Source organism: Scomber scombrus, chromosome 1 (assembly GCF_963691925.1).
Source record: "Scomber scombrus chromosome 1, fScoSco1.1, whole genome shotgun sequence".
In the NCBI taxonomy this organism is placed as follows: Eukaryota; Metazoa; Chordata; class Actinopteri; order Scombriformes; family Scombridae; genus Scomber; species Scomber scombrus.
This window is the reverse complement of record NC_084970.1, coordinates 26,968,361-26,996,043: the sequence shown is the minus strand read 5'-3', so window position 1 is coordinate 26,996,043 and position 27,683 is coordinate 26,968,361. Positions and strand designations below refer to the sequence as shown.

Below are 27,683 nucleotides of genomic sequence, written 5' to 3'. Positions count from 1 at the left end.
ATTGATGTTACAAAGAAAAGTTGTAATGCAATTAGGAAAACCAAATTTAAATTTACAAAATGCATTTACAAAAACTTTTGATAACACAAGCTTTTAAAATGCACACAGAAAAATGTAAACACACATTAAAGGATGCATCTGGTGTTATTCCATATCCAACTTAAAGTCAACAAATCCTTTGAAAAGACCAAACATCATCTAAATATCCCTAAAATGTTTGTGGCGCTCAGCCCATGTATTCTCACTGAAGATGTAAATCTTTAAAAATGCCTTAATTTCCTCAAACAGCTTGGCATTGTCATTTTTAGCAGAAGTTATACAAACATACTAGTAAATACTGCATTTGTTGGGGACTATTTTCAGCAGCGGATTGATACAAAATTGGTGACAGCAGGATGGTGTATGACCTGTTCAAAATAAACTACCATGCCATGATCATCATAATGAAGGCAAGTGTCACCCAGTTCAATGGTGCAACTAAGTGATATGTTTTTAAATAGCTTTCGGACAACAACTGAACTCTTTGGCACAGAGGAAGGAAGATATCAGGCTTTGGCTACATAGTAAATAGTTAATCAGTAGTTAGTAGTTAGAAGGATCAATTAATCATTGTTTTTGGTCTTTTTATGGGATTTGTTGACAATATAAACACAGAACATCACCAGATCTATCCTTTTAGATCTTAAAGGTTGTAGGTGAGGTATGCCTTTTTGCAAAGGGCTCTCCTACTATCTTGAAGACTTTGATGTTGTATCTGAGTTAGTCAAACCTCATTTCAAGAGGTTAACTTTTCACCGCCAACGAGCACCAAACTCTTGATGCCCATTGCTTGCTGTTAAGGCTGTCGACGAAACCAACATGGCAGCAATGAGCTGGAAAGCTGTTGTCACTGATAAAAGAACTGAGAGACTAAAAATGGGCCTTATTTTAAAAAATAAGAGTGGGACATATAGTGAACTGACAATTACTTAAAGCACAGAGCCTAACAGTCTCACTCTGGCTGATCTGCTACCAATCCCTGTTGACAAATAGCCCAAAAATGTTCCGATGTTATAAAGATGATGGATAGGAGTATATCTGAACTAGATCTAATGTCAGAGTTTTTTTCCACTTCGGGCGATGAGTATTTTTAAATATTTCTTCACATCTCGATGAAACAAACAGGAAAAAAGGGGGGAAATAACGTATTATAACATGAGAATCTGTTAATAAAATATCAAATTGAACAAAAAGAACATTCACCATTAAATATTCCTTGTGACATATTGTATTATCAACACATAAATATCTATGCATTTCTTTGTGTCGAAACTAAAGCTCTTGCAATTACACATTTAATTCTATATTACCTTATAATATTCCCATATAGCCTACATACTGTGTCATTTATAGCTTATATCCTTGAATTTAAAACAAATACATATTTAATAAATAATGTTGATATAAATCCTTTTTTTTTTTGTTCTTATCAAATATCAGAGCTTGAAAAACATTTTGAGTTTATTGGCCACCGATGTGGTGGTTTGATGTGTTGCAGTAGTGTCCTGTGAGCAGAAGATGGCAGGAGAGGGGCCTCACAGGCAGTGTCTCCTAGACAGGAAAGATCAGCTTATTCTGATGTTCTAACCTTATTAAGTAGAGAGAGAATAACATAAAACTGATACAGGAAATGGGCCCTTTCCTGTCTTTGATTCCCTAAACAACACAGTTCCTGGTGTTTGTGTCTGACCTGTCAGTGTCTAGTCTGTGTAGATTTCAGAGACATGAGCATCAACAGATAACTGTGTTTCTGAATGAGGACTTGATCCAGTGAAATAGGCTTTCATGTAAACTTTAACTACAGTACCACGATGTCTGCATCCGACAGATGCTTCCAGGATGGAGCCGTATTGGAGGTGGTATGGTTTGGGGGGGTGGAGAGGGGGTTTACAGCGCGGTCTCCTTCAGGTCATTGAGGTTTGGCATCCTGGTGCGAGAGGCGCGGGTAAAGGTGGGTCCGTTCTGCCCAGGTTTGATGCCCAGCTGCTCGGGGGTGAACTGTGCGCCCTCCGCCCGCTGCAAAGCAGACACATGCCAGCTGGACTCGATCTGCCCTGGGAGGGGGTAGCTGGCCTTGCGGCTCTTGGCCTGGGAGGAACTGCTCACCCCGGAGTGCCCCCTGCTCTCTGCGTGCCCTCGGCTCTCAGGGTAGCTCGCTTTGGAGGAGGGCTGAGGCGGGTTTGGGAGGGGGGGTTGGAAGCGCAGGTCTGGAGGAGGAGGAGGAGGGGGCTGTCCTTGGTTTGAGGAAGAAGGGGAGAGGTGAAGGAGCCTGCGAAGTGACTTGAGTGGTTGGCTCTGGTAAAAAAAGAGAGACATATACAGAGATGAGCTGATAAATAAAGTTCAGGTTAGTTTTTATGTCATTTCAAACATTTGGCTCATCCCTCCTGGGATTTCATATCTTGCTCTACACAAACATAAACAAAACGAAAAGAAACACATAAATCATAACATTATATGTACTTCTACATCCTTTCAAGTAACACATTTCAAATACATTTTGCACCGAGTAGCAGAAAAGAGAGAAGAAAAGCGACAATGATGTTCCTCATCTTCCAGGCTTCCTCAAATTTTCCTCAAAGGCTAAACTAAATGTTTTGTTTGTGTGTAACCAACTCAGTGTTTGTGCATCCGCCATATAAAAAAGAGTTTTAATCTAACCAAACTTAATATTGCACGGTTCCCAGTATAAAGGACAAGCGAATAATCAAACTTCTCTCTTTTCCTTGAGTGCTTCCAATATTAGTTTTTATCCAATTTCAGCACTCAGTGGTAAATTTAGTGGTAAACAACACTGCCGCGTTCTTAAATTAAATATGCTACGTTTGACTGTTTAATTAAATCTGCTAATCTTGAACTGATTTATAAAAGACTAAATAACCAGGCTCCTAAGCTGCTCAGTGACCTGGAGCTCAGGTTTTTTGGCTCAGTAACACAAAGTGCGTCTACTGGGAATTGTAAGGTTCGCTTTTGTATATCCTCACCCGGACAGATGGTGTTTTCTGTTCATCATCAGGATCAACATGTGAAACTTACCCACAGAACTCAAAATGGATTGTGATGGTGAACATTTTAAACTCATATTGAAGCAGTTTTTTATCAAGAGGGCTGGGTCATATTGTCCTGATTGATCTCAGCTGGGTTAACTATCAGATGCAGAACTACTCTTCAAAGCCTCACGTACAGAAAAACTATTATGTGGCTTAAATAACGTAACCTTAGACACAGTCATACAACAAAAATAGAGCATGGTCTTTACTGGATCTGGTCCATGACCTTTAGACAGATACAAAGTAAAATCTCCATTGTGTACTTACCTGAGAGTGTGAGTCCACTGGTTTCTCTGGCGGCCAGTCATTCACTCTTTCTCTCTCCCTCCCTCTTTCCCTCTCTCTCTCCCTTTCCCTCTCTCTTTCTCTCTCCCGTTCTCTCTCTCTCTCTCTGTCTCGATCTCTGTCCCGGCTCTGTTCCCGCTCTCTGTCTCTGTCCCGGGATCGCTCACGGTTTTTCCGACGGCTGCCATGGTGAGAGGACGACTTGGAGCTCCTCTGCAGGGACAGGTGTTCTTGTCCGTTACCAGGTACCTACAATTTAAGAAACAAAATACAGTGATATTGTTAGTTCTCTTTCATATCTGCTTCATGTAAATGTCCTCTCTATGGCCACAATACCACACACAGCATCAGCACACAATACATCTCACTCAAATCCTGGTGAGGTTCTTCATGCATCCTTCTGGCAGAACCAGCAAAAACACGAAGAGGTGGTGATGATGACTAGTGATGACTTTATACAGAAAAATGCACAGGTTGTGTGAGTGTGTATTAACAACTGACCAAAAAAAAGTCAAATTCAATTTTATGATATAAACAGTAAAAATTCAGCTTTTCTTTTTTTCAATAAAAAAGCTGGAACCAAACATTAATTCATTTCAAATTGACAATTATCAATTAGTTAGATAACAAGACTGATGCAACTCTCATGTCTGGACAGTAAATATAAAGTTACTGGCAGCCGTGAGTTAGCTTAGCTTAGCATAAAGAGTGGAAACAGGGGAGAACAGGTAGCCTCGCTGGCATTACATGACAAAATCTGCCTACCAGCACCTCTAAATGTCACTACTGAACACATTATGTCTTGTTTGATAATCACATTTGTGGTTTTACAGGCGGTCTTGTCGTCATTGCAAGGTTTCCAGGCAACCAGAGGTACCTCCAGGAAGTTACTTACAGCCTGTTTATCAGTGAGCTTCAGATGTACTGTTAGGCAGATTCCGTTATCTTCCTACCATAGAGTCAGGTTACCTGTTTCCTCATCTAACTCTCAGCAAGAAAGCCACTATGACTATTTTCCAAAATGCTGATCTATTCCTTAATCTATTCCTATTTCAGCACTATATTATATAATGTACACTATTATATGACACAGTGCTCAGTGCATGAATTTCTCCAGTATGAGTTTGATTACATGTGTGGCTTTATATATTGGTAATGTTAATGACCCTCACATGAAATGATGATTGTTCAATCTGTTAAGGATGAGATTCAACGTGCAGAAGTGTTCGCAAACAGCACACACTGCAGCATGAAATCAATGTCTTACAATGCAATGTGAATGCAAATTGACTGGATTGGACATACATTATAGCAAGACAGTATGGATGCACATACACCGTGCAGTTTTAGACTCAAGACATATTTGAAATCCTTTCAATCTGGAATATTTCTGAAATCAATCAATCCACAAGCGCATGAGAGGATTTCAAACCAGGCGATGATCCTGGTGAGTGCAGTGTAAGAGTTAACATGCAGCCATAGTGTTGAGGTTAGATTACTGGTGAGGCAGGGTAGGGTGCAGTAGGCTGGTGTTGTACCATAGGCGAGGCGACTACAGGTAGGACTTTGACAGCTGAGTTGTGCTTTAAGCTATTCTTTGAGCTAAAGAGGGGGAAAAGGCTTTTCTTGATGCTGGGGTTCCTCCCGTCCTCCATATCTGTCTGTGGAGAAGAAGATGCACAGCCACAACACTCAACACAAATCTCTGATAAACAACTGCTGCACCTGATCCTCTATTATCTATAGAAATAACACTTTGTGGTAGACATGAAGAAAAGATATCAATGATACACAGATATGATTGTTAAGAAAAAAATAATTTAATAAGGAAAGAGGGAGGAATTCAGTTTTGTTCTTATTGTAGTAGTTTTTACCACTCTTTCTATCAGGTATGATAACCAACTAATTATTACTAAATAAAGTACCAAGGTAGATGCTGAGATAAGATGTCTGACAGGGCAAGAATCGAGTAGTCAGACAATCAGCGACAGTATCTAAAGCACTTTATTTTGGAGGTAAAATCATACAGTAAGCACACAAAATAGTGATAATCTCAAAAAGATAATGGTTATTCATAAGTGTAAGAAATCTCAATTTACCGTTCCCTACAGAGTAAACTACTGAGTGCTTATTATTTAGGGAATAATGAATGAGTTGATGAGAGGTGGGGGTCGGTCTAAAAACTGTGATGGATCATTACAACAAACAGTTCGGGTTATCATTTTTTAAAATGTTTGTATTTGTTTTGACCTCCAAATACGCTCGACTAACCTATGGGTTACATCAAGTTATCTGACTGCTCATGTTTGTTGCCCCATCTGACTTCATTGTAGCGACATTGCCAACAATTAACTTGGTGACTCCAATGTTATTATAATGATAACAAATAATGCCCTAAACCATCAAAATGAAGCCCAAGTTGTGACCCTTTAAAAATGGTAGTGGCTATTATTAGCACTCGTTCAAACACTAAGTTCACTGAACAGTATAACACCAGTGACACTACAAATAATTATTTTCCAAAGCACTGTTTTGAAAAGGCCCTCTGATCAGCATTTACTACACCGTAAAATAGAAACCAAAGAGAATATTTTTGTGTGCCGGATGATACTTAAATGGTCTTACTATTTGTGTCTTCTTCTTTTTCTTTTTAATGGCTCTGAAGAAGCCTTGTTTCTCCTTCTCTTTGGCGGGCTCTGGAGGATTCATGACCATTGCTTCTGCAGCAGACCTACATGGCAAATGCAGAAAGGTTTCTTGTAACTCATGTTTTTGTGGTATTCATGTAATTTTAAGCTCAGGCATAAAAAGTGACTTAAGGTCACTTATTTAATTAAAATATGAAATCTAAATAGAACATATACAATGAAAAGACATGTTCACTGAAATAATACCATTAGCACAGTGCACTCCTCTTGTGGTTTATCATGGCTAAACACAGATTGTCTCTATACAACTGTCAACACAATGAACACAAGAAAGAAAATATTTTCAATACTTGCAATACTTAACATTCTTTCATATCTGAAGATACAATTTAAAAGCAGATGTAAAATGTTCCTCTTCCTTCAACATCTACTTAATTAATGTCTCCATGGTCAAGGTACTTTGTATAGTTGGAGCGCAGTGGCTAAAAGTATGGAAATGTATCTGAATATTTCAGTTAAAGTTTTGTTGGTTAAAAAAAACACAAAACATGAATTCTCACCAGTCAAAAGCGGTCTGGCGTTTGGAGTGGTTGGCCATGGCAATGGGGTCACCGGGTACGACCGGCCCTCGACCCTGCCCAACACCGTCATGGAAAGAAGAGGAGTTATCTGGTCTGGGGGAAGGGACTGAAGGCAAACAAGCAGGAGAGAAAAAGATTAAGCAACATTTATTGACAAATGCTTGCTGGTATATTCTGAAAGGACCTTAAACAGTGTATCGTCAATATTTAATGCATTCTATTTATGTTGTAATGACTGTTGAAATGATTATTGGTGCACTGTCATTTCTCAAAACCTCAACTGTCTGCCTTGTTTTTCAGCTGCAGTTGATAAAGACGTGTATCTCTGCCTCTTTCATTACAGATTCCTGCCTGTATAATCGTATAATTAGTGAGTCTACAAAGAAACCTGTATTCTTTGAGTCTGCGACCTGACATTTATTACTGATTTCTCAAAAAGCCCCAAGTGTTCTGCAATCAAACTCAATTATAGCTTCTCTGGAAATCTCAATGTGACTTCTTGTTGTTTACATTTGACCAGTCACCCGCACTGTATTCTTTTTTTTTTCTTCATGCTAGCAGAGTGGCTCTAATGATGGCAGCGTTGGTCTGTCAGTCTACTGCTGTGGTTCAGACAGAAATATCTCAACAACTACTGGATAGATTGCCATTAAATTATGAAGAGGTAGTCATGCCCCTCACAGGAAGAATTGTAATCACTTCTCCTCTAGCACCATCAGGTCAAAATTTGAATTTGTCCAATACTTTGCTTTATGACCAAATTTGCACACAGCCTCAGCTGTACATAGTGTTGGGTGCTATTTAGCAAATATTTGCTTTCTAACAAACTAAACTAAGATGATGAGCACCCTTGGGACACAAAGTTCACCCCCATTCATTTTCTATGAGACATGAGCAATTCATTTTGCGAAGTATTCCAGGCAATATGGCACTGACCAGCAGTGAAAAAAAGGGAGAGGTGGGGATGGATGTATTAGGGGAAGTGATACATGAAGTGGCTTGATGTTTTGGGAATTCCACTTTCGTACAATCCTTCCCTAACAGATTACAAGGACAAGGTCAAAATAAATGCAGCTTGGCACAAAGAAGCGCAAGTTGTCGGAGGAAGCAGTGAGATGTTTATTTATACAATGTTTGCTAAGCAATGCCAACAGGCTAAAAACTTCTTGACATTGTGACGTAAGTATCTCTGTGTCTTTGTCAGCCGGTGTCGACATGCCCATAGTAATGAGTGAGAAGTGGAGGAGGCAATGTGTGAGTTTTTGCTTCCAGTGGGTCTTCACCGACACCTTTGTACCAACTGAACAACAGATTGTTATCATTGTCAGAGCATGTTCCATGCAGACACATTTATCTCAAAGCACGGCTGTAGACTTGCTTTATCTTCCATTTTATTTCATTTTAAAATCCTTTTAAAATCCTTGTAATCCTGTATATGTCTTTTCATACTACCTTTTAATGTTTATTTACAGCAGTTTGAATTATGTTGTTGTTGTTGAAAGGTGCTATACAAATAAATCTCACCTAAACTCAACAATTCACTTTCCTGATGCTACATGTGGTGAAACATTACATGAAGTTTTTTTTTGGTGTTTCCTGTTCTTTACCTCTGTAAAAGCTGCCAACTCTTCGAGGCATGGACTCAGTGAAGATCATCCGGTTCTCCTTGGAGGACACTCCATCCTCACCGTGGGGGTCATGATACATACCGACCTGCAAAACACATGCAGACAAACAGATGCAAATATCCACAAATGCACACACAGACACAGGACGATACAAAGTGCTTCAGTATCCTCATTTTTGTGACAGATAATCTCATATGATCTCATTTCACCCTTTTTTTCATTAGCTATCACATTCCTTACTGGCTCACATCACAAGACATTCGGGACAATCTTAGCGCTTTTCAGTGAGGTTACATTTATACCAGCGACAACGTGCAGTGAGGCTGTTGAATAAAAACAGAAAAGGCTATGGGAACCAGCAGTCACAAGAGCTACTGTCTGTATTCGGTGAACTGGCTGGGGGTAGGGAGGAGTCAGGTTGTCGGACCTCATTTTTAGAGCGCTGTGTATGAAAAGCAGCAGTGTTGTCCCTCGTAGAGTCTTTGATGGGGGCACAAGGATGGCTCATGTCTTTAGGGGACTGCTCACTCTGTTGAGAAGACGGACAGGTGCAGGTCAAAGCAGACTGGAGAAGCAACATGAAGCAGTGGCAATGATAATGTGAGACAGTGACATTCCCTGCACACACGCATCAGCTCGTGAAATACTCATACCTGCACGCAAGCGCACACACACACACAAACATACACACACATATACAGTTATCCAAGAACTGTACCTAAGTAAACCTTTGAAGTACTTATACTCTACCTATTTCCATTTGAAGTTAGAATATTTTAATATTGTAACTGATGTTTAAATTGTCACAGTTTTACTTATGTTATGCACTTTGTGTGGAAGGTGCTATATAAAATGGACATTACAAAAAACATTTTCAAATCAGGGCTTCCACTAATTGAGTATTTTTAGACAACAGTTTTTCTAGGATCAGAGTACCTTGTCCCACACACACACACACACACACACACACACACACACACACACACACACACACACACACACACACACACACACACACACACACACACACGCGCGCGTTTTAAATACCCATTTTAGAGAAAAAATCACCCATAACCAGTCTCAATGAATGCAGACTGTTTCTGTATGTAAGATATTCCTTTATTAGTCCCACAATGGGGAAAACATACTTAGTTTCCTTATCATCTGCTGCTTTAGTAAATTCCTACATTTCCCACAACTCCTAGAAAGCTATCGCATTCAGATGTGGGTGTTAATTGCAGGTGGAGAGCATCTGTGAATTCTTCAAACCTCAATATCTTGTGGTGACATTGCATTGTGCTCTGTTGAAGATACCCCTGGCAGAGAAATCAAGCTAAACTGTCAGTTTTCCAGTCAAATTAAAAGATAGATTTGGGTTTTTTCATGTGTGTCTTCATACAATACTTACATGATACTTACAAATGAATCTTGGTCACTGTATCAATTCCTACTCTCTGTGTTGTCACTAAACCCACAGATTCCCAGAAATATTACTGATGATATGACCCATCTACTCTAGCTACAACACAATTATCAACACTGTAATACTGTATAAAACTATAATAATAGCTTCTGGGAATAAGAAGAGTAAATAGAAATATAGATAGACAATTATATTGAACATTAAAAATGGCAAATGTGTATATTTCCAATTTTTAGGCAGTATTTTAAGGTGAATGTTTCCTTTAACCACCACCAGACTCAAAGGACTATCTGCCACTAACCCTTGTCATGTCATCAGTGCAGTCCTCTCTTGAAGAGTTGACTGAGTGCCCAGTCAGGGTGGTCCGGTGCTGGAGTTGGGGGGAGAGGAGCTGCAGGCTGCTGGCACGTGTTGGTATTGCCTGTCCCGGTGGAGGCAGGCCCGCCATCCCACTTTCAACTCCATGAGGTCTGTGGCGCTCTCTTCTTACGTACATGGAGTGGCGTTGAGGCCGTTGCTGAGAGGAGAATGGAGATGTATAACCCAGGCCGTAATGGTAAGATTCATGTGGGGAAGGCAGGGTGTGAGTGGAGGGCATCCCTGGTCCTCCTGGGTCTAAGAGCTCCGGAGCATTGGCCTCCTCTAGATAGGAGAGAGGAAAGATTTAATAGTTTCAAGCATCATTGTCATCAATAATAATATAATCTATAAAATGTGAGATTCGTCAAACCAAAAGTCGAAGATCAAAGGTATTTAATTTTAAATGACATAAAATGGAGAAATGCAGCAAATCCTCACATTTGCAAAGACAGGACCAGTGAGTGTTTTCCACTTAATTAACTAATCATCCACAGTGACTATACATGGCAATTTCATCAGCTACTGTATCTACTGTATCAATAATACAGACCCAAGATATATTCGGAAGCTGTTATGAAAGGTACATTCCTATCTAGTTGGAGTTATTACCATAATTAGCAGTTTCCACTCTGTAAATACTATTCACATCAACATCCGAGTCGGTATTATGACTGGGTAACTAATTCTCATTTTACTGAAAGCTCTAAAAGCTCTAATAAAGCCAACCCTAAATAATACAAACGTGCCTGTAAAAGCAAACAAATGGATGCCCATGTCAGCCTAAGGCCGTGTGTGATGTTTGTAAGTCTTAATCACTTCCACAACATGAACATGACATTAGTACATGTATGTTTTATGCTTTTTGTGAATGGTTTTCTCAGGTGGGTTATTTATTTTTTCATTAAGTGTCTTTGGTGACACGTCAGCTTTTCTGTACAGCAATGCCTTTAATCCAACACCATTTTCTATCTTGGGAGACAATAAAAGCAAATTTGACATTAACTTACAGACACATTTATTTATGTCTTGTGCTTTAAAGACATTTGAGACCAAAGCAAAGTCTCCATTCTTGATTCAGTGGACAATAAAGTTGAATCTAAAATAGAAGCCTACCTGGTGCCATAGATTTATGTCTGGATTTGTGTCTGGAGGAGGAGTCGAGTGTGCTGCTCTCCATGCGGACGTTGCCACTGCTACGAGAGGCAGGGCTATGCCCGGAGCGATCACTATGTCGTGTAGAGGGGCTTCCGGGCGGCCCTGGAGGACCTGAAGGGGTGTTGAGGTCTAAACAGCTGGCGGGGAAGAAGCGGGCGCCAGGTCCCACCCCTGCTGTCGTGTTGGAGTTTGGGTCATCTGGGTGGAGTCGGCCATCACTGAGATTGCCTACAGATTTGGCGTCACTCAGTGCGCTGTGGCTCTTGGACAGGCTGAGATAAGAGGCTGAACTTTTAGAAGAGGAGGACATTGATCCATGGGCAGAGTCGGCCATACTATGGGAATGTCGGCCATGTTGTTTCTCTCCTCCAGACTGCAGCGTGTTGGTCTTGCCTTCCAGGAAGGTGTGACGGCTAGCCTGCTGCTGCTGCTGAGAGCGGGAGGAACTGGGCTTGCTGTGGCCGTACTTTGCTCCGTGAACCTGGTCTGACAGCTTTGGCGAGGGTCCTAAGCTGAAATCAAACTCTGTCTTGCCTTTTACTTCTTTAGGACTGAGGAGGTGTGGCAGGTTGTTATTAGCCAGGTCTTTGCTCGATGAGACGGAACGATTCAGGGTCTGGGACATGTATTGGCTCTTGGGGTGGAGCGTAGGACTTAAACTGGACGGGGCTGGTTTGTTACCATTGAGGAAACTCTCGTTGCCAAGGTGATGGAGGTCTCCATGGCGAGGGAGACTTGAACATTCTTTGCTGTTTGAGCGACGGTGGCTCGTGGTTTTATTGTGACTCCTGGAGGGGCAGATAAGGGGATGTTTGTCAGTATGCTTACACTGTACTATACTTTATGTTTAAAACAGTATCATTTGACTTTTGGCTACTTGGCAGCGGTGAAACAATTTGTAAACACAACATTGACTTATTATCACCCTATTTAAACATCCAGCAGACACACAGCAACATTAGCATTCATTTGCAGTTGCGTTTGTGTCCACTCTGTGAATGTAAATCAAAAATTCACTCTGCTTTTAGTTATGTGTTATCAAGCAGATAGATGCAGGTTTGAATGACGACAATGCTTAAGTGTCTTAAACATGCACTCTTTCTAATGACCAGCAGGGGGCGACTCCACTGGTTCCAAAAAGAAGTCTGTTTTGGCGCTTTTCCACTATACAGTTCTAGCACTACTCGGCTCGACTCGACTCGGTACGGTAACAGGAACGACCTTTTCCATTACAAAAGTACCTACTTAAAGTGGGCGGGGTCATCATAGCACGGCTGCGTGAAACTGCTGTGACTTCGTTTTATACGCGACACAAACACATAAACAATGGAGGACATGGAGGCAATGGTGTACATGCTGCTCAGCCTGTGCCTTTTGTCACACACAAAGCAAGAGAAGAGAGCCGAATCGCTTTAACGCTGTTGCCGGTATTTAAAAATACCGGGTTTGATTCTTGTGTGGGACGGCTCATGACTCTACCAGTGACTCTCTGACCAATCAGTGGCCGGCAAGTCTGTTGACGTCACATTTAGTATCGGCTCGGCTCACTTGGAACCTCGGCAGAGCAGGTACTAAAAAGGTACCAGGTACCAGGTACTATCCCTAATGGAAACGCAAAAAACCCTGAGTAGAGTCAAGTCGAGCCGAGTAGTGCTAGAACTTTATAGTGAAAAGCGCCATTTGTATACAAGTCTATGAGAAAATTACCTTACTTCTCGCTTGATTTATTATAAACACTTTCCTAATGAGTTTATGATCTCAATCGCTAGTTTCAAATCTTCAATAGAGAATGATGTTCGTTTTATATGTTGTAGCCCATTTGGGGTAAAATAGATGAAAAAGCAGGGTATGCTTTAGGGCATGGTTAGCTTGTGATTGACAAGTTACTACCATGGTGGTACGTGAGATGCTGTAGTTGAACCCTGGGGAGCTCCTCTGCAGCTCCACATTCTAATCCAAATATACTCACTTTTTATCATTTCTGGCTCCAAAAAACCAACATGGCAACAGTCAAAATGCCAAACTTGAGGCTTCAACACAGGACTACACAAACCAATGAGTGATCTCACGGTGGCTAGACCATTATATTTATACAGTCTGAGGTTGGTATCCACCAACTCCTGAAGATACTCTGGTTCTGCTGCCTTGCTGAAAACAGCTGTCTGCGGCTGCTGCTGGAAATGTCACTCTGTACAGTGGAGCTGACAGGAACTGCAGAGTCAGTGATAACTCTTTGTGGGTTCATCACAGACTACACTTTTCCCATTACGCCTAGTTATTTAAACCAGTGTGAATACAAAAGTTGTTTATAGTATCTTTAAGCTCTAACTATCTTTAGTATCTTACAATAACATTTCCTTTTTGGATGGAAACTCCCTTTTCTTGTTGTACAACTAAAAGAACACTATTAACCTCAAAATATTCCCACAAGTCGGACCAGCTCAGCCTTTCAAGCTCCAAATGATATATCGTAAAAGTTATTGTTTTGATCATTCATAGTTCTACAACTTACTCTATAATTACAAAATCGGGTGCTATATATGATGATAGAGATTTATTTAACCACTTATTTGTTCCGGGAAGTTTGATTTAAAAAAAAAAAAGTTTCTACTTTTTTAAGTTTTCTGGTCACCTTGCAACAGATTGACTTTCAGTATTTCTATTTAAGCCTAAATTCAAGTTTTAGTTCACACCTAAAGCCCTCAGATTTGTCCAGTGTTGAAGACTTTGCTGTAGAGAGATTGTTATCCTTGTTGTTGGTGGTGGTTATAGTATGGTCATTTTATCTATAAAGGGTAAATCATTTTTAAAAAATGATGTCATGTTGAAATCAATACACATAATATCGTATCCAAAATGTCTCTGTAAGATGACCTCTGGTACAGTGTTAGCTGCGACAGAAGATGAAAATTAGAGGAGATGGTCTGACCTTGTAGGAACTGTGTTTTCTCCGTGATGGTGTGTTTTCCTCTTGGAGGAGCGTGGTGGGTTGGGAGAGGCAGGAGAAGGCCTGTCTCTCTCTACCTGCCTCAGAGGCTGGAAGGCTGGATGGTTCAAACTCTGCTCCGTCAGATAACGCTCCGTAGGGTTTAGCAGCAGCAAGTTCTGATGAGGGAAAGACACAAACACACTTCAGAAAAGGAACACTTCCTACTGGCCATACAAATATAATATATACAAGTATAATAACAAGAAGATAAGAAGATAACTTACAGACTATAACACACTGATATATGACTATTATTGGTATGTTACCTTCATCAGATCCAACATCAAACCACTTAAGATGCCTTGGTATCTTCTCTCCAAAGTCTGAGGATGAGTAACTGAAGGAAACTGAGACACACACATACACACACATACACACACACACACACACACACACACACACACACACACACACACACACACACACACACACACACACACACACACACACACACACACACACACACACACACACACACACGCAAACAAAAACAAGCATTAAATCAAATCGATATCAAAACTCAACTTTTTTGTGCACAGGAAATGACTCTTTTGATTTCCAGTATACAGTAGATCAGTCCGTAAGAAGTAGCGATCAGTTAAAATTGCACATTAATCTGTCACTGGATAACACTAAACAAACTACCAAACACACACTCATATTAACACACACTCACACACACACACACACACACACACACACACACACAAAGTCTTTGCTCGGCCTTCTGGGACATTTTCTCTCGCTGCTAAACTGAACACCAACCACTTATCTCATGAGTCATAGCAATCCACTCAGTCATGGTGCTGGGAACGCTGCCACAAGAGAGGGAGAGAGCGAGAGAGAGAAGGAGACAGAGCTGGAGAGAGAAAGAAAGGAGGTAAAAACAGAGAGGAGGAGGGGTAGAAAGAAGGAGCAGAGAAGAGGAACAGAGGAGACTACAGGAAGGATAAAAGATCAACACTTCTTACCCTGATTCCATGAAAGCGAGGGTTGTTGTAGAAGAGCTTCATCTGTTCAGCAGGAAGTGGCCCCAGGACCTTCTGAATGGTGAAGAGCTGGAGATAAAATTAAATAGCATCATAATTAATAGTGTGATACCTAGTGTGTAACATGTGAAACCAATAATCATGTTTAAAAATGGACTTAACCACATATACAATCAGTGTCAATCAGTTGTAACTAAACTTTTCTTAAATATTTTTTATTAGTGTCTTGCTCTGTAGCTGCGAAATGCTGCACTGCGTTCACCAGATAGTTCATTAAATTACATTTTATTTTTACAGCACCAAATCACAACAAAAATTATCTCAAGGAACGTTTCACATAGAGCAGGTCTAGACCATATTCTTTAAGTTAAAAAAAATTGGGCAGTCTTTATCTGCTGATGATCTTATTAAGTGATAAAAAGGTCCAAAACAGTAAATGAATAGACCATAAGATTGTTTTATCAGTTATATGGATAGTGTTGTTGCTGCTGTTGATATCTTCGGATTATCTGTAATTGCGTTGACCTTTCTTTATGTTTTAACTGCATTTGAGCAGATCAGACTCTCCTCTATGAATCCATTTGATTTTAACTGATTTTTTCTGCTCATTGTCATTTTAAATTCACAATATTTTCACCCAGAAGTAAAACTCCTATAATTATAGACCTCATCACAAGACACAATATTCCTTTTAATGATTTAAAAAATCCCATAAGTGTGGACATACCTTGATGGAAATACACTTTTTAGGAAAGTGGTTATTTCGATGATATAATCCAATGATTTAAAATGATGCACTATATGCATTATTTTCATAGAATTCACCATCATCACTGGGATGGAAAAAGGGACACATACAGTAACTAGAAAAAGTCTCATGGTGGCTTTGGTTTAAGGCTGTAATTAATCATCATTATTTAATCATTTTTAATGAATTAATAGAAAAAAGGGTACTTATCCTCACATATGAGAAGGTAAGACATACAAATGTTTGGCAGTATTATGTGATGAATTAATTAAAGTGATTAATCAATTATTAAAACTGTTTTCTTTCAAAGAGGTAAATGATTAACCCTACTTTTTTTTTTCTACAACTACTATGGGCTGACCAACCTGATCAATCTCACTTTCCCCTGGAAACAAGGGCTGTCCGTCACTTAGCTCCCCGAGGATACACCCCACCGACCACATGTCCACCGCCTTGCCGTACGGAGCCCTGAGATGAATAGAAAAAGAGAAACAAATCATTTATGTGCGTATAATCTATGACAGCATATGATGACCATGATGGTTTGATGTCAGGGGTGACGAGGGTGAAAACAAGGATAATACGGGTGAAAATTAAATCACCAAATGACTGTGAGAATGACGATGATGGAAAGTAACAGGAAAGTAAAATGATGGATGCTGTGTTACTGAAGGAGACGCTCATGAAGAAGATGGTCATTTTTGAGGGAATGGAGCTGAGGAATCTGGTGAGAAATGGCAACAGATCTGGCAGCAGAGAAGCACAGGAGCGGTGGTGGTTGGAGGGAGAGAGTATTTGAGTGGGCGGCATTCAAACGCTGTCTCAATAAATGTTCCAGGGCATTTACTAAATCAGGCTACAGCAGTGAGGCTAGATGACGTTCAGCTGTCTTCAAGCTAGAATGGACATTCAATGCAGCAAGAGCATCAAAAACAAGTGCGAAACTGAAATATGATCTCAGGATAGATTGTGTCCACAGTGGTTCATGTCGTTATGCTGTAATAAGTGAATCATTGCATCTGCTTTGGGAAACAGTAACACCTGATTGCATGAAATCTAAATATAGTTAACGATGGTGAAAAAGGCGACAAGGGAAAGTTATTTATGGACACACATGGAACGTAACATTACCAGATGGGGGACTTTTTCACATACAACAATGCTATATTTAAACCAGGACTTCATGAACCTTCTCTTATCAACAACCCTCCAAATACTTTAGATCCTTTATGGCTAGAAATAATGTACTTCTTTCAATCATAGAAACAACAAAACAATAACCCAATGGTTTATCTAAAAAATACATTGCTAAAAGCTGATCAAAAGTCGATGTTTTGGACACACGTAGTTTTCACAAGACCGACATGACTGGACATGCAATAGTAAAGCCGTACTGAGGGTGCTGTGATTTCAAGTTGTTGCAGCTCTTAATTGACGATCTATGATATTTCCATTAATAGAAATGTTTACGTCCATCAGATAGAAATATTCTCCACGTCTGCTGCATCATTTTAGACACTTTTCTCCAAAATTCAACCTGACATATTTGGAATCCTTGAAAACTTCTGTAGTCTCAATTTTTAATGATTGGCGCGCAGATAGGGGGTTACCTCTTGTTAAAATCGTTAAAATTCAGTGTGTTCACTATCATCTACCTTTGTTCAGTCATGGCAGGCCGCTGACTGAAGTTATTAGTGCCACAGAAATCCCTCGGGTTACATAAAATGGTTCTTTGCAGTTTTATACTGGCGGTTTTATATTTTTTATGGTGGTGGTTTTATGATGTGGGCAACTGGTTTTATGTTGTATGTGTTCTTATTGCCTTTGCTATTACTTTGTTCACTTTATTTGTTAATCTATGTATTATGGAACTGCAGTGTGGAGGTTGCCAAATTTATATGTATTTTGTACAAATAAATTACATCTCGCTCTTGACCTTGATTTTATATTGAGAAAATGAATGCACTGGTATCACGACTGGTGCTCTGAATCGGCAGATATCCTGAATTAAAGTGCTGGAATCAGTATTGCATCCTCATCTGATACAATCACCCATCTGGTGCTCCGGGAAAATAAAGAAATAAAAGCTGAGAATTACTTGCAACAACCAACAAAACAACGTTCATTTTTCTCTCCCCATGTCTCACTTTGTCTCCCACACACACACACACACACACACACACACACACACACACACACACACACACACACACACACACACACACACACACATACATATACACGCACACACGCACACGCACACACACACACACACACACACACACACACACACACACACACACACACACACACACACACACACACACAGACTCACCCCAGCAGCAGCTCAGGCGAGCGGTACCACCTTGTGGCCACATACTCAGTATAGTTGGCATCTGTTCCTTCAGACAGGTTACGAGCAAAACCTGAGAAACACGGAAATTACAAATAAATTAATACATTAACCAGACCTGATCCTGAATGTTAGACATCAAGTAATAGACATCTATTAAATTAATTAGTTAGAATAAAGTACAATCAACAGTCAAATCATTAGGACAGGTACAGTAACAACATGGTCATCATCCCATTTGACCAGACTCTAATTAATTATGTCACTGCCGGCGGGCTGAGACTGCGCTTTAGGTAACTGGTGCACTTGTTTTTTGTGAAGAATCACAATAAACAGAACGGCAGCTCCAACAGTGAACAAACAAACAAACAAATCTCACCCGAGCTGACTCAGTAAGGTTGCATTAGCTAATTATGCAAAGCTAACTGATCCAATAGTAGAAAACACACCTGGGAAACTATAAAATGACACAACTATGTTGTAAAAGTACAACTTATTAGACATTTCCAGGGGAGACAAGTGCCTAACATTAACTTGAGAGCCTTCCTTGAGACACTTTTGGCAAATCAATAACAACCATGACAGTACATTTTATGGTGCCGGTTGGCTGCTTTCCAGTGGTAGAATTTGTCCTCCTGATACACAACTTACAAGGTGACAAATTAATGGTTCACAGCGAACTGAGTCCAAGAAATCAAACTGGGCAAAAATGATAGCACAGATATAACAGCAAAAATTACAACTTATTTGAGAGCATCACAATGAATTTGCACAACAAGAGGGATGTCTAATAAATAATTCCGTCAGTTAAACAATGATGTTGATTTAACAAGCAATTACCTTACAGAGAGACAGTGTAGTTTTACTGCACTGCACATGTCAGTCTCAACAACTCAGTGAGACAATACGGCTGCTATAAAGAACGGAAGAAGACCAAAGACTCACCAAAGTCACAGAGTTTGAGAACATCCTCCGAGCTGATGAGGAGGTTCTCTGGCTTGATATCTGGAGGAGAGATGCAGACATAAACCTGTCCATGACATGTTTCGGTCTTATTACTGTCCAACAATACTCCAATTCACTGTAATTAAACACTACGTCCATCTTTCTTAATGGTAATAAGTCAAATGTACAGTATATGAAGGCTGCTGGCACAAACACTTTTCACGTCCCCTGACAAGAATCAAAATTCTCTTGTTTAGAGTTACTGAAGTGGATTTCATCAACAGGAAAAAGTGTTAAAGTGCTAAAAGGCTCCCAGGTATATATATGTGTTCATGTATACATATAAAGACAGAATAGACATACTTAAAACAAGTAATTTGAAGTATTTACACTTGATCAGCTGATTTTTCCTTTATATAGAAGAAACATTTTCCAGTGGGTACAGGGCTGTAGCTAGGATTTTAGAAATGATTATAATTACAAAAAGAATTAAGAATACATATACAAATGTAAAATATATTATTAAGTTATTCCCTATGTTCCCTGTGATTGACTGGGGGCCTGTCCAGGGTGTACCCAGCCTCTCACCCAATCTCAGCTGACAGGCTAAGCAGTAAAGAAAATAGATTTTTAAAAATGTATTCACTAGTTTTTGTAATTATAATTTTCGAAAGCCATCTCCACACTGCCACGAGTAAATGCTGTGGCATTATACTGAATACATTTTTATACTAGTTGGCCTAAAAAAAGTCTAATTTAAATCTATCTGAAGTCTAGACATATTGGAATCAGCCAATAAATAAAGTTTAATTTTATTCAGCTTGACATTTTGGTTATGTTAGCCAATTTCTTGTTGGTAAGAGGGGTAGTTTGTTTTGTTTTGTCCTAACTATCCGAAAGGAGTGACATATCTATCACACTAACGTCATTTTCAGTCAACTTGGATCTTATTCTAGCCAGATCTCTAAAGGATATTTTCTATTTCTAGTGTAACTACTCATATAGTAAATATATCTGTAAGGCAGGCTGAATTCACATGTGAACTTGGTTTGTTTCTATTTTAAGAAGAAAAGAGTTGGGAATTACAGGCCAGTATCAATTTTAACACCCACGTCTAAGTTTTTTTGAACATCTTATGTTTAATCACAAGGGGAGGAGTATTTAGTGAGGCAAAATTTGTTGTGTGAGCTTCAGAGCAGCATAATCTACTGAAACCTGTCTTACTCATCTGTACTCAATGAATCCTTTTGCAATTCTATCAAAGTTTGATGAACTTTGATGAAGAAAAGTATGTTGGCATGACCTTGCCTGATTTGCAAAAAGCTTTGACACAGTGAATCATATTGCAATGTTGTCAATGGATGTATTTGAGAAGTTCAATTTCAATTAAAGAATGAAAAAAGACGTGAAATCATAACACTGCTGTTGGTTTACGTAGCCTCCAGAGCTGCTGGGAGTTAGCCGAAAGGCAGCTTCTGAAAGTTATAATATAATTACATGTGCTTTTTCTTTTCTTTTCTTTTCTTTATATTGTTGAATATTAGTCCCCTAGTTTCCAGTGTCCCCAAATCTCCTGTTTCAATACTAACTTATAATCAATTAACAACATATGAAGCTGAAATGATCACTTTAAATCTCTTGAATCATTGGCAGATTTCGTCTCTTTTTACCTGAGAAAAATGTCATTTTAAGACTCAACACCAGACAAAGTGACATGTATATTTCTGCAGTGTAGAAATAAAGATACACTCTTCACCTCTGTGCACGATCTCATTCTTGTGACACCAATTGATGGCTTTGATGAGCTGGTAGATGTAGCTGCGGACTTTATCAGGTGGAGCACCGGTGGGCAGTTCCTCTAACAGCTCCAGCATATTCTGCAAACCACAAACAACCACTTATGTTGTGGACAGAGTTCCGAAATGTAGCTTGGTGGGTTACACATAGAGTAAGAGCGTTTGGCATGATGAAAGCGCTTTAAAAGTATTTCGTAGATAATTCATGCAGTGGGAATTCCTCTTCTTGGTTTTAGATTTTTTTTTTAACCCTGACAGGGGAGTGACAAAAATCTCCAGCGAGGGGACACCAGCCTAAAATGATCAGTACGAAAATAAAACCTGTCATGAAATAAACACTTGACTAGATACCCTGGCAACTCAGCGGGGAATACCATTATCCACCGACAGCATAGTTCATGTGTTGCCATGGTGATGCAGTTTTATGCTTAACTGAGCAGTCTCAACATCCTGAAACTTAGAGTCTAGATACAGCAGAATAGAAATTTTGCTGACCCTCTCAACATATTCAAACACAAGGTAGAGTTTCCCCCTCCTCCGAAAGGCTTCCTTCAGCTCGACGATGTTGTCCTGCTTCAGTGTCCGAAGCATCTTCAGCTCCCGAAGGGTCGTCTCCTTGACCTCCTCATTTTCTGTGCAGAAATTAAAGAGACAGTAATGACACCGCTGCTCAGTCCTCCCTCTTTCTCTCCCTCCCTTTCTCTCTCATAGCTCAGTCACTCACCTTCACTGTCTTTGAACTTCTTAATGGCCACCAGCTCGTTGGTTTCCTGTGAATGCACGAGGATCATTAGTTGCGTTAAGACAAGAGATCACAATCTATGCAGTTAAACAAAGCTCCCCTCTGCTTTCTAAAGAGTACGACCATAGATAAGGACAATAGGTGAAGAGAAGAAATAAGATTAATGGTAAGAATTTTTAAATGCATTTCCAGTACACCAAGATGAGAGTCAATTATTTTACCACAGGGCGCTCACACACAAAAAAGCACATCCTTGGCCAAGATGCATCTTAGTTCTCCTTAAGCTTCTTGCAGGTTGCTTTATTGACCTTGCTGAATTTTAGCTGGTGGCAGCAGATTCAGATATAGCCATAGCTTTGTTTCAAAGGCTGTGATGCACCAGCAACTGAAATGCTCTGTTTTTCTACTTAAGTAAAGGATAGATTCACTGTTGTGTTGTTCTTGGTCATATAATATATTCTTTCTAGATTGTGATTATGTAGCAGCATGCTCACAGATCTTAAACATAGTCCAAGGTGGTGAATAGTTTTAAGCTTCAAACCATCGCAGGACAATCTCACATGTGTACATATATATTTAGGCCATAAAAACAGTCACAATCTGCACTCTTTATGGAGATTATACATCAACGTTAGAGTCGGGAAACTTGGCAAAATTCAGTAAATACAACCTGATAGAAATCATGGTTTCACCAGTATTTCAGAGTATACTCCGAGCTTCTCGTTACCTACATTAGATTGAGAATGTGTTTTCAAGGCTTAAATGATTATCCCACTGGTCTATGTTGAAGCACAGTTAGAAGCTGCAGCAGAAAGGAAACTATACCTAAAACAAAAGCTACTCAATAATATGTGTGTAATATGTTTTTTCCAGACAAAAAAATCTGTTATCTTGTTAAAATCCTTAAAATGACATCTACGCCTTCTTCCTCATTAAAAATTCCATAATCTGTGAATATGCAAATGTTGTTTATTTCACAAATTTGACTGCTCAACATGAATCCATTTTCAGTGTTTGTGCACTGGAAACTTCAATTTTCTACATCACACTTGCATAAGTTCACGTTGGACCCCGACTGGCTCCAGACTAGTTATGATGTCACAAATCCTGCTCATTAGGTACACCACTTGAAACTCAGATTTTCCAGCACAGAGAAAAGTTTTTTTACTTCCAGTAGTTTAATGTGAAAACAACCTCCTAGTGTCAAACTCTGCACATACATCATTATTCACAGTGAAACTCAAACTGACATAACAAGAATAAAAATACATTTTTAACTGGAGGGGGACTTAAAGTGACTAATAATTTGCATCTAGCAGCCTGGGTGGATAGCTTTGCAAAGAAATTGGTGAGGAAGAAAGATCTGGATTAAGGTATTTGGCTGGGTTAACATACAGTAAAGTACAGTGCAAACGCTTCTAGAGACCCTGACATTTGAGGAGGAAGGCTAATGGGTTGGGATGTAAAATGCATCATTAAGAAAGAAAAAAAACATGCTAACAGATGTCTACAACGCAGGCTTGTGACATTATAAATTTAGTCTAATGTCTGGTATATTTTTCTGACAAACGGCAGTAAGTTTATGCTAATAATATTGTGTGGATCCTTGGTGTGCAAAACGTATTGGCTGTTCTCTTCTTAAGCCTATATCATATAATAAGTTCTGTCCGGTGAGATCTATCACTTCTCGGCATGAAAAAATGTCAGGTGTGGCGTGTGAGCGGGAGAGCAGCTTGAAATGCATGCGTCTCAGGGCCAATGCCTGAGATTTGAGAGGTCTGAAATGTATTTGGTATCCATGGCAACCATAGACTCGTCAAGATTTGAATTCCATCATATAACAAACTGAAGGTTGTATATTCAGATATTTTCAGGTTGTATGCATTTACTTAACAAAGTTATGAAAATGAAAAATATTATCAATATGTAACTATTGCTGCAAAGACTCGAACCCTTGTCTCCTGCACTAATGACGGATTTGCTACCCATTACACCACCGCCTTAGTCCTACTTAATGATGTGACAGCCCAATATGTTTCCTAATACGGAAGATAGATATTGGCGACAAATAATTTCTAACTGACAAACTGACGCTTGGATGCATTCACTGAGGAAAGATTATGAAAATATAATACAACTTTCCCGCCAGAAATGTCTTTAGAACAAACTAAATTCGCCCTTTTCTGCTGGCGTGGAAGATGAATGTCCGCCATGTTTTCACGTTGTTATACGTCTAGGGTGCAAATAGCTCAGCTGTGTGGCCAAGGCTATTTGTACCAGGGGTGCAAATAGACACTCCGAAACGTATTTATTGCTGTGTTAAAGTTGCTTCTACTAGCTGCCATTTTTCACTGGAATTACAAGTGTCTACAGCTGTCAATGTCCTTCAATGCGTGTTGTGTTGTAACAACTGTCTTGTACAAACAAACATAAGCTTTTCTATTGTTTTCCAATTAAATGACAACATACAGACGAGTCTCCCTCTGTCCATTGCTACTCTGACTCTCGTGTCTATTGTCGTTTTGTGCATAGAGGGGTCAGACAATAGAGATGCCTCAGTGTCGACAAAGGTCACACAGTGAGGGGCTGCAAGCCACTGGCAGTGATATCTCTTATACAAGCCAATTGTTTGACTGAACAAGCTTTTCACAAAGTGGTCATTTTCTTGTGAATTTTATGCAGGAGAGAGAAATGTAATTAAACAACATAGGTTTACACTGTAACAGCACTTAATCCAAAGAGTGGAGTAAAGGTTTCCAGTGAAGGGAAGCATATCTGAAAAGCAAATAGGGAAAATTTCTGTTGTTTACTGAGCAAAACAAAAAACACACTCATCAACACCCATAGAGAGCAAGTGACTTCAAGCTCTGTGGCAACAACAAGCTCATGTGTGGTGATACTGACCTCCACTTGGGCCACTGTTAGCAGTGTCAGCACACCTATAAATAGCCTCAGGCTTGCCAATATTGTGCTGATGAAATGAACAGATTCAGACTGTAACATTACAGCTTAATTATTGTTATATGATATGACTGCTCTTCTTCTTTTGCATTTCAACGGCAAATGGCAACCCTTGTGTATGTTCTGCTACTCCATATCCCAAAATACTGTAGCCATTCGTATAATACAATATAATGAATTAATCCTTTTGCAATTTCTGTTGTAAACATGTAATGACCCCAGTGACATTTTGTAGAATAACAGAAAGTTGAGTTTTCATTGGTTGTTGAGGCAATATGAAGCAGTGAAGCAGGAAATAATATAATATAACTTAACATGACTCTGATACAGCTGCCCATCTGCAGGCTTCAAGAAAGCTCGCCAAACAGAACAGAGTGGGCTCATCAGGAGGGGCTGATTGTCTTAAAAAGACAAGAGCAAAGACTGCCTGTATGACATAAAGGCTGGAATGAGGGGCTCCATAAAGGACAAGTATAAGATCAATGAGCAGTGTTTTTTAACTGTAAATCATGCAAAGCTACTATAGGAGTTTCAGAATAAAAATATAGAGCTGGAAATTAGTGTTATGACCCTTCATAGGCCCCCATGATAGGTCCCCTTTTAATTCATCATCTGTTTGGCTAGAGGCTGTTTTACGTCATTTGAATGTCACCAATCAGCATGCGCACCAGAGACTTCCATCGGCCGAACCAGCTAACTTCACAAACTAGCCCTCCACAAACTTGAGGCATAAAATAATCTTATCAAGTGGCTCTTCTAAACTTTCCAAAAGTCATCAGACTGAACTGATCCAATTCTGAGAGCAAGTTGAGTTATTTTGTGGGGGCTGTGACGCTCAAAACAACAGGGACAGGGACCAGCTCACACATGTACTTGTGGGACTGTACAGGTAACGACTATTTACTCTCTGATTCTCAACTCAGATTTGATTATATTGGCATAACTGATGCATTATAAGGCAATTTCTTGAAAGTGCAGTACAAAAACATCAGTGTTGACCTTCTGTGGATGGAATAATCTACTGTGTGAATCATATTTTTTTTAAGTGATCTTCTGTCAATGACATTTAGAAAAAGACTGTATCTTGAGTCCCTTCCCATTTATAATTTTATTTGACCAGTTTTTAACTTGAGTCAAAATACACATCAAGCAAATCCTCACAGTTAGAAGCTGTAACCAGTATTTGTTGTTGTTTTTCATGTTTCTGTTGATCAACTAATTAATTAACTACTTTCAGTTCCACAATACAGCATAGCGGTGAGAGATATTGTATAGAAACCAGGAAACACTGGCTAGCGTGTAGGTTGTGCTATTGTCACTCTCAAAACACAAATTCAAGATAACACATAAGCCTCCATACACACACCCACATACGCTAATACAACACTTGCATAAAGTGGCAGAACATTGCACAAACGCTGGCACACATTTGCTTGGCTAATTAAATGTTCCCGCAAACACATACTGTACTGTAAAGTATGCATCATTTATATATGCACATTTTACATTTATTTCATTGCTTCGTCACAGTGTGACTACCGAGTCACCTGGTTGGGTTTTAGCCCGGTGCTCAGAGTCTTCAGCCCCATCTTCATATGATTTTCTCAAGCATATACAGGTATATAACAACCATATAACAGGGTGACCCATTTACCATCAGCATCGTCTCCATATTCAATGCATCCCTCTGCACCTCCTCCTCTCTATCACACACACACACACACACACACACACACACACACACACACACACACACACACACACACACACACACACACACACATTGCTTCTGTCTCTTTGCCCTGCTTCCAGCTGAGAAAAGTAAAAATAACTGCTCTCTTACAGCAAAGCTAAAAAGCTTTTATTACCATGGTCTAAGTATCTAGCTCTACATGTGAAAATGAAACCCTGACACCATTAAACAAGTGGTAAACATGTCGCATGTCACTTCTTAGTAACTTTCCACAGCGGGAGGGACACATGGTTTAACAGAACTACACATTGACCGCAGGTATTTACATTTTCATGACATGAAAAAAAACATGGCTCTGAAGCATGAAAAGATGGTTAAGAAACCAAACCAAACCAAAAACAAAAAAAACCTTTTGTTGCAGGGATGATTTAGTTACTTTAAATGTTACTGGTTTGGTTTACTTGTCCTGTGAAAGCATGAGCACATATTCAGCCACAGGATGCTTCGTGTTGCACACACACACACAAAGACAGTTTACAGAGTAATGAGGTCAGATATTTTTGAAGATAAGGGCACAGTTTTAAAATGTGATGGCTAACCTTTAAGTCACAGCTTTCATGGACAGGTAGTGTACTGTGGTTTTATCAGAACCTTTTTTTGGAAACAGCTGCCTATATGGGGTGGACTCTATTTTAGCTATGAAAACACAACAACAAGCTAAAATATCGTATAGGGTTGCAGAGGTTTATCTTTAAAGAAGTATGACAATGTTTTGACATTTTGTTGTTGTTTGACTGAGCCAGGATTTGATAGCCTAGCATACAAAAAACTAAAAGCTGAAGGAAACAGCCAGCATTCACCAAAAGCAGAAAAACACTTCCAAATGTATCTTAGTTTAGCAAACAATACACCCGAGAGTTACCTGGGCTTTTTTCACAGTTACAAAAGCACCAACATCAAGGTGAAGACAGGACTGGATGTGCTGAATGTGGTCATCTGGCGTAATTGCTATTGGAAAGTAAGCAGCTCCTTTAACATGCAAGTTAACTGCTTTTTAAGGTTGTTTTTCTGTTTCAATGTGTATTTAAAACAAAAATAACCTACAAATTGTAAATAAGAAAGCTTTGAAGGTTTTTAGCCCTGAGTCTTTGCACTAATGTTCAACACATCCACAGATAAGGTTGCACACAGAGATAAAAAAAAAAAAAAGTATTTTTCTTTTTTTTTTCTCCACTGTTTCTGCCCCGATTGTCAAGCACAGACCAGGTGGAATCAAATGCAGAGACAGGGATGAAGAG

The 27,683-nt window shown here is 39.5% G+C and overlaps 1 protein-coding gene across 1 annotated transcript; it reads right to left on the bottom strand.

Moving 5' to 3' along the window:
• Positions 1-1,926: 1,926 nt before the first annotated feature.
• Positions 1,927-26,281, bottom strand: cdkl5 (cyclin dependent kinase like 5). The gene is made up of 19 exons (XM_062432170.1): positions 26,240-26,281; positions 21,714-21,759; positions 21,485-21,621; positions 20,950-21,070; positions 19,194-19,253; positions 18,231-18,321; positions 16,261-16,363; positions 15,130-15,216; positions 14,425-14,505; positions 14,099-14,274; positions 11,128-11,957; positions 9,956-10,296; positions 8,659-8,760; positions 8,211-8,316; positions 6,583-6,709; positions 6,000-6,105; positions 4,874-5,035; positions 3,357-3,623; positions 1,927-2,334 (listed from the first exon to the last, which is right to left on the bottom strand). The coding sequence occupies exons 1-19, from the start codon at positions 26,279-26,281 to the stop codon at positions 1,927-1,929; spliced, it is 3,393 nt and encodes a 1,130-aa protein (XP_062288154.1).
• Positions 26,282-27,683: the final 1,402 nt, after the last annotated feature.